Below are 8,320 nucleotides of genomic sequence, written 5' to 3'. Positions count from 1 at the left end.
AGTGCTGGGCTGTCAGCTGGATTCCACGATCTCAGAGGTCTTTTCCAGTCTTTTCCAGTGATTCTATCACTCTGTGATTGAAAGTTGTACTGAGAAATGCAAACACAGGCCAGCGTGTCCCACCCTACTCACACCTGTTGGGTTGCTTTGTTGCAGGTGATGTTTAGAAACAAATTACTCTTTCCCTGCATCCTAAATAAACCCTCTGAGAATTTTCTTTGGTTGGGTTTTTATTCTTATTATCCAATCTCTGATATCACTGTAATATTTCATGCTTCTGCAAGAAAAAATAAAAAGTTCATATTCAAGAACAAAGCAACCCACAGCTTTTCTTCATTTCAGTCTTTTGTGTCCAAAGGGCTGTCCTTAACTCAATAACTGAGTTTTTATTGTGTCACATTTCACTGTCCCTGACTGCAGCCAGCCTGGCTAATCCTTTTGCTGCTGCCTTATCAGTATTTTCCTTAAAAAAAGACATTGTCCTTTTATTATCACCTTGACACCCACGCCTGAGTGCCTGGTGCGGTTTGAGAATTCAATTTTTTTTTTTTAATGCAGTTTTACTTAGGAAAAAGGAGCAGTTTCAAAATATTTCTCCACCCCATGTTTTTATACATGCTCTGCTAACCATGATAAATCATTTGGAAATTAAAAAAAGAAAATAAAAGAAAAAAAGAAAAAAGGAGTGAGATTTAGGTTTTTCCAGGATTTTCAAAATGATGATTGAGATACATTGAGAGTGTGGTAACTGAAGAGTGCTCAGGGCATTTTTTTTCCCTGATTATTTTACTTGGGAACAGCATGGGCCTAGCAGTGGGAATATAGAAGGATCTTTTCTATGCCTTAAAGAACAACAGTGCCTTATTTCACAGACTGCAGGAACTCCTGCCCTAATACTGCATGCTCAAGGCAGCTCTCAAGGAAGTCATGAGTACTTCCCAAACTCACCAGGGAAGCCACAGGCCTTGGCACAGCTGTTCTTGCAGCTACCTGCCAGATTTGTTCATTTCTGTCTACAGTTTCTCTGCTGTGCTCATGTCTCTTGGCCAGGAAATGCTTCCCAGGGTCTGTATTACTTTCAAACCTTAGACCATCCGAAGAAGAAAAAGTGGTTTTTTTTTTTCCATAGGAAACTGCAAAAGTTGCATGTATTTAATGAGTGTGGAACTGTGTGCTGTAGGCTGCTGCTTAGCTGGGTGAATAACATTTCTGCTGAATCCCCAAAGATTTCAAGCTAGTAAATTTTCACATTTATTTTCTTTTAATAAATTCTCTCCTTCGTGTACCCAGGGGCAACTTTGGTGGCGCCAATCATCAACATACACATTTTCTCTCAGCGTTACACTTCTTGAACCTATTTATTCCATTATAGTTTAAATTCTTCTTGCTCTTATCAGCTGACCCTTTCATACAGCTTTGCCTGCCTCCTATAGCAAAAAACTATAATCCTTGCTTTATTTGAAGCACTGAACAAAGTTCTTTTTAATTGTTGCTATCCGACCTTTGTCCTGGAGAAACAAAATTTGTTTTTCAAAATAAAGGATCTCTGCAGCCTTTCCCAGCTATTGGCCATCAGACTATGTAATGATGCCAATTCTACCTGCTTCATCAACTATTTTAAAGATCCACACTAAGTCACGTCCAGTTTATAAGAGACAAAGGCAAGAGTGAAATGTATGATCTCACTCCTCTGGGTGCAATTCTTTCAGCAATTGTAAAGAGTGAGCTGTTGATACAGAAAGGTTAATGCTGTACCTTTTTATCAGTTGTCTGTTTTCTATCAAATCTATGTCTTATCTTGTGTCTGCTTTATCAGATCTGCTTAAGTAAGGTACACACTTGAAGCCTCTTCTAAATTTAATTTCTCCTTCTTGAAAGTCCTGCAACTATTAAAAAAGGAGAAATCCTTTTACAAAGTCTATTTTAGACAAGAGACACAGGCCAAGTTCAGGTATTAAACCATTTGCCAACTATGCCCTTGATCACAAAATACTCCTCTCATCTTCAAATTGATCAGTAACCTAAAATAGAGCATTTTAAAGATAATGTGCCCATTCCTAATTTCTTTTATTCCACTAAAGGAAATACATTGGTACAAATTTCCCTTAAAATTGCCTGTTGGCCTTTCCTGACAGTAAACTTCATGAAATAAAGGAACTGATTTCTGTTCCTAGGCTTTAGCCACTCAAAGATCTTGATTGTGAAGGGAGAGCTGCTGGTAGCAATCTAGAGCATCAAAAAATACTTTTTGGGGTGTTCTTGGCACAAACTGCAGTGTGGCAGTGTTGTACAGCTTGTGTTCAGAACTGTCTGGATGCTGCTCAGTTAACTCCCACATGTTTCCACTGGTTTGGGGTTCTTTCCTTTCATTTTGGTTTCCATTTACTCTCCAGAGGAAAGGAAAACCACCAACCTCCCTTGCTGCCCAAATACTTGCTCTGCTGAATCTTAAATTCTCATGTTCTACTTGTGTGGTTTTTTTTCTTCTTGCTTGATGTCTTACTAGTTCTCATGAAATTTGGAAACTGAAGGGAAGCTTCATTGTGAAATTAAACTGGTAATTACAAAATTAAAAATAGACTAGCAGATCTGTTAGGAAGCCTGAGCAGAGTGTAGGTAGAGATCTTGTGTTTATCAAATATGTTGCTGAGGATTTACCTCACAGGCTGGTTTCTACCTTTAGCATTTCCAGACAACTTTACCTCTAACAGTGTTTTTCTTAATTCTATTTCTCTCTCCTCCTCTCTAAGGATAAGCTGTGTGTCCTTGTGTCTTTGGCTCCAGACAGTTGTGGAACTGTGGTTGGCATTAAAAATATGTCCAATGTTCCCCTTGCATCAGTCTAGAATGTTTTGACAAGGATTTTCTAATGCTGGAAAAGTATTTTTAAAATTATTTGCATTTTGTAACTTCTGCTTAAGCCTCACTGTCTCCCTCTCAAGCTCTGATTACAGGGCTCTAAATGTTTTATATTAAAAGACACTGTTAAAGACTTAGAGAAATCCTCTCTTTCTGTGCAAAAGGTAACCCAAGAAGGAATTTTGCTTAAAAACAAAGAGGGATGTGCTCTGATAACATATGCTTTATAATAATGAAATGAAGAAGCAAACAGTGTAATTCATTGTCCCGTTCATTCATTGATTGAAAGGGAAATTAACCATTTTGGTAAAAAAAAAAAGCTAACACCTTTTTTCACTTGGGGTTCTGTAAGCTTTAAACATTCAACAGCTTTAAGCATAATGTGCCTTTTTCATGTTAGACTCATCTTCCTTCCAATCCTTTGAGCAGTTTGCATCCTTGTGCCAGCTTTCAAAACTGACAATTCTTGCCCTGCTGAAAGGACTCAGAGAATTTGGATGAAAGATTTATTTTGACATTTGATCTCCACCACTTCTTCACAGAAAAAGGGAACTTTTAGCCATTACCAAAAGTGAGAGGATAGTTTAGAATTTAATACACGTAACAGGAATGAGAGAACCTTGGTAATTGCCTTGGGAAAAAAAAGGTTTTGCCTTTCAGTGACGTGAACCTATTTTTTTAATGGTTATAATTTTGTTACTGTTCTGTCTGGGAAAATCGCACCACACTGACTTGATAAACAGAACTGTAACTAAGCCAAAGGAGATGGCGTAAGAGTTCTGTGGAATGAATACCTTTGAAATTACATGACTAATACAGTAGTAAGGAATTTCTAAGTGCTGGAATTACCTGGAAGACCATCTCTCAAAGTGTAGTCTTTGTTCACTAACATCTTCTTGAGCTCAAGATGTCTTGGGCTTTTGTTTTCAGTTTGGTTTTGGATTGTTTTTGTTTTTTTTTTCCTAACTGAGGCATCAGACATTAAGTATGTGCAACATATCTGGAAGACAGACAAAACCGGTACCAAAAAAGTGTAGAAAAGATTTATTGTAAAAAAAAAAAGAATTTTGTGCAAACAGTGAGGGAAAAGGCTTGTTTTTTTAAGATGCCACAACTTTGTAACACGTAAAACTCTCCAGTTGTGTTTGTGCTATAGACAGGAACAAGGTGAGGAATCTGTATGAGATTTTCAGTGAGGTTGCCAGGAATTTTGTTTTACTGTTGTTGCCTTGGTCCTGACCTGATGAACCACTCTTCAAGTTAGGGAAACACATCCCATGCTCTCAACTATTTAGACACAAGAAAGAGGCTCGTGTGAATTAAAAGTATGGCAGAGTGTTGATTAAGTCAGATATTCATGGAAGTCTCAAGGTTTTTTTCAGTAACAGTCCACAAACAGTCACTCAAGTCAGTTATGCAACTGGCTTTGATTTTCCTTGAAGAAGGGAGCTCCAGCCTCTGAGGTTTACTGTCAGCTCTTGAGCAAGAGCTACTTTTTCACCACCTCCGAGGCACGGCGGCAAAGGATGACCCAAGAGAACGGACAGAGAACTGCGGCAACATGGGGCCGGGCTGTGTCACCTCCCGAAGCGCTCGGGCCATGATCTCCCGGCCCGGGAGCCCGCTACCATCCCCGGGCGGGGCTCCCCGCGGCCGGGCCGGGGGCGGCGGGCGCGGGGCGCTGCTCCTCCAGGCGGTGGAACTCGGTGCGGGGGAAGCGGGCGGCCAGCGTGTTCACCATCCTGCGCAGCGCCACGAACGCCGCCGCCGCCTGGAAGCACAGGAAGGCGGCGAAGATGATGTGGAAGGCTCGCTCCAGCGAGTGGATCTTCAGAGCTTCGTTGAAGAGCAGGAAGAGAATCACTGGCAGCTGCGGGAGGAGGGTCAGGAGCCAGAACCCAGCCAGCTCAGGCACCTGGAACAGGGAGACATCACCTATTAAAACCCGACGGCTGGGATGAAAAAATCCAAAATCTTGTGAAGAAAACACATTTCTTATGAAGTTTTCAAAAGCCAGCACAAAGTGCGGAAAGGAAAAGCGAGGTGGCTTCATATTTTCATATCCTGTGTTTTTAAGCATACTTCTATTTTCTGACAAAACAATTTTTGGGAGAGCTCTCTTCTGAGGGAAAACTATTTGGAATTCACAAAATTAAGTGGAAGCCAATGCCAAGGGAATAGAAGATACAGAGTTCAACTGAAGAGAAACAACCGTCTCCTCAGCTTAGATCTCTTAAATAAAATGCCTGCCAGTTGATGTTCTACTCCCAAAAGCAAAAATTCTTGCAGAAATTACTATGTACATCTGGTAACTTACTTTCTCCAGGAGATTGCCCACATATCCCAGGTAGAGTCTAATGAGCTCTGTCAGAGAGACCAGGATCATGATGGTGACCAGGATGAACTTGTAATAATCTGATAAGTCTGGATACTGGAAGGGAAGAAGAAAGTAAAAAGTTTCTGCCCTGCTATGATTAAATGAAGCTACTCTGTGCTGCTGAGAGCAGTGGCATTCAAACACTCCTGAACCTCCAGTTTCCACAAATTCCCAAATCAGTGTGAAAACCTCTAACTCCAGCGAGCTGTATCCCACACTAGGACGATGTAATAATACACAGTTACAAACCAGCACTCTCCTTGCTTCTCACCTTCAGGTAGAGGATGGCAACTGTGACGAGCCACCAGAAGGGGAAGAAATAAACATTGAAATAGAGGGACATCTGCAGTGGCAAACTGGAAAGGATTTCACAATCTGTATAGAGAGAAAGAAGATTTTATCACGCCTGCTGTAAACATGACAGGAGGATACCGCTCCATCTTAGCTTCATGCAGGGCAGTAATTCGATTATTTCCAGTCAAATTAAACGTTCAGAAAAATATTTTTATTTATCCAGAGGAAATCTTCACATCCTGTCTGGAATTACATAATTTCCTGGAATCTAAAGCACCTTTTGGCTCCTGGGACAAAGCATTTTCATCATTTAGTCATATATTCAAGTTGAGTGTCCAATTGTTGATTTACCTGGTGGCTTTTTAGCTTACTCCACCATCTCTGACTTAGGCTTAGCTCAAGAGAGCTGCTAGAGAGCAGGCTTACTCTTCATTTTCAACCTTTTATTTAAACAGACACTTGGATGGAAGCCAGTTATTTGTCTGATTCTTAAGAGATAATTCCAAATATGTGTCAAACTAAAGCTCATCCTTTCAAGTCTGCAGAGAGCAAAATGCATTCACACAATGCAATGCAGAGAAAAGCGATTCTCAAACTCCAACATGTGGGCAGTAAATCCTGTACTTACGATTTTATAACACACCTACAAGGTCAGACTTAAGGAAAAAATTACTTAGAGAAGCCAAGAGTTCTAATTTCAATTGTGATCACAATGTCTAGGTATGGTAAAGGTTTCCTTGACATGGCATTGCTATTCATAAATTCTGTGCAAGATCCCAAACTGCGTTTGGATGAATGTTTAAACAATATGAACCAATTCTAATTAATTTTTCTAACCCTAAATTACATTAATGCTTATTTGCTGGGATTGCTGAAATTAATGGAAAACCCAGACAGTATTGCAATGGCCAGTTGCTATGGCAACTCACCAACATATATATGTGTAAAAGTTAATTTTTGAAATCCTGATGTCCAATAGTTTGCAATCGGTTTCAGTGGATTGGGCACTAACATAGGAGTATTCTCCAAACAGGAAGCCGAAGGAAAAAGAGACTAAAGACAGAAGCTATTTGTGAAATGTTTGATAAGTGAAGAACTGGCATGCAGCAGCAGTGTTACTACAGAAAGGAAGTGGGAACTCTCTTGACATAAGAGCGTCTTTCTGATTAATTTGACCGGCTTAGAATGGATTTATCGGCTGAAATCAACACGGCCTTTCCACGCGCGCATTTCCCGCTGCTCCCGCGGCACAGGTTTGAACAGGGCGCCGGCTCCACCGGCGACGGGCGCAGCCACCGCTCCGCACCGCGGGCAGCCTCAACACACACAAAGGGCGAGAGCGGCTCCTGCCAGCGCCGCCCCCGCCGGCTCCGGGCCCGGCCGTACCTGCGCGGTAGCCCGGGAAGCCCGGGGGGGCGCGGGGGCTGTCGCCGAGGGCGCTGCGGGCGCTGTCGCTGAACACGGAGCTGCTGAAGGAGACGAGGCGCCGCCGCAGCGGCTCCGGCAGCGTCGGCGGCCCCTCAGGCCGCGCCATGGCGCCCGCGCAGGCGCGCTGGGGCCCGCGGGCGAGCGGAGCCGCGATGGGGCCGGGGCAGAGCCGGGTTTGGGGCGGGAGCGATGCCGGGGTTGGGGCGGGAGCGATGCCGGGTTTGGGGCGGGAGCGATGCCGGGTTTGGGCCGGGGCAGAGCCGGGTTTGGGGCGGGAGCGATGCCGGGTTTGGGGCGGGAGCGATGCCGGGTTTGGGGCCGGGGCAGAGCCGGGTTTGGCGCGGGAGCGATGCCGGGGTTGGGGCGGGAGCGATGCCGGGTTTGGGGCGGGAGCGATGCCGGGGTTGGGGCGGGAGCGATGCCGGGTTTGGGGCGGGAGCGATGCCGGGTTTGGGGCGGGAGCGATGCCGGGTTTGGGGCGGGAGCGATCCCAGGTTTGGGGCGGGAGCGATGCCAGGTTTGGGGCGGGAGCGATGCCGGGGTTGGGGCGGGAGCGATGCCGAGTTTGGGGCGGGGGGAGCGGAGCCTCCGCCCCGGGGACGGACCCCGAGCCCAGCGGGGCGCGGCGCTGTGCTCGGAGCTGGTGCTGGCGGCTCTCCTCAGTGCTGCCATGGCTTTGCTTCGTTTCGGCTCAGTCAGAGGGGATTTTTTTCCCCCTTCTACTCTGAGAGGACAGGGTGTGGTTTTCTTAGAAGGTAACCGGAGTGTTGGCCCGAGGAGAGCTGCTGTAGAAGCGCTGTGCTTCCATCTAGATAAATCCGGTCCTCGGTGACGGCCAGAGAGGGAGGGGGAAGTGAAAGATTGGTGAGAATTCTGTGCTGACACTTAAAGGGGATGTGAATGACTCATTTTACGAGAGATGCAGGTGTAACCGAGCCAGGAAATACCTTTTCCTCAAGGAAATCTGTGTGTGCCATGAAGTTAAAAGCTGTGGTGAGACCAGCACAGCCATTCTCGCCGAGTCAGTTTTGTCCTTTATGAAGGTTTCATGGAATCACAAGAAATTAATAATGTAAACCCAACTTCTTCTTGTGCTTGTTTTATTTGGAAAATATAGCCCCCCTAGAAATGAGGTAATTTGCTCACTGGGCTTTTCAATCACCTTAGGGCAAGGAAAAAAAACCCGATGCCATTCTTTGGCATGCAGGAAATTATTTTCTGCACAACCAGAATGAAAGAGAGCAGCTTGCACCTTTCACTGTGAGAAACCTTCTGCACCTAACGTGAAATAGAATTACAGGATGATTCGGGTGGGAAGGGAACTTTAAGTGTTCCAAGCTCCCTGCCATGGGCAGGGGCACC

The 8,320-nt window shown here is 44.6% G+C and overlaps 1 protein-coding gene across 1 annotated transcript; it reads right to left on the bottom strand.

The window, feature by feature from the left end:
* Positions 1–3,887: 3,887 nt before the first annotated feature.
* TMEM17 (transmembrane protein 17) lies at positions 3,888–7,150 on the bottom strand. The gene is made up of 4 exons (XM_063391923.1): positions 6,917–7,150; positions 5,508–5,611; positions 5,177–5,290; positions 3,888–4,774 (listed from the first exon to the last, which is right to left on the bottom strand). The coding sequence occupies exons 1-4, from the start codon at positions 7,062–7,064 to the stop codon at positions 4,484–4,486; spliced, it is 657 nt and encodes a 218-aa protein (XP_063247993.1). The 5' UTR covers positions 7,065–7,150; the 3' UTR covers positions 3,888–4,483.
* Positions 7,151–8,320: the final 1,170 nt, after the last annotated feature.

The sequence above is a fragment of the Prinia subflava genome, chromosome 2, assembly GCF_021018805.1.
Source record: "Prinia subflava isolate CZ2003 ecotype Zambia chromosome 2, Cam_Psub_1.2, whole genome shotgun sequence".
Classification (NCBI taxonomy): Eukaryota; Metazoa; Chordata; class Aves; order Passeriformes; family Cisticolidae; genus Prinia; species Prinia subflava.
The sequence above is the reverse complement of the archived record's forward strand: the minus strand, read 5'-3'. Positions and strand labels throughout refer to the sequence as shown.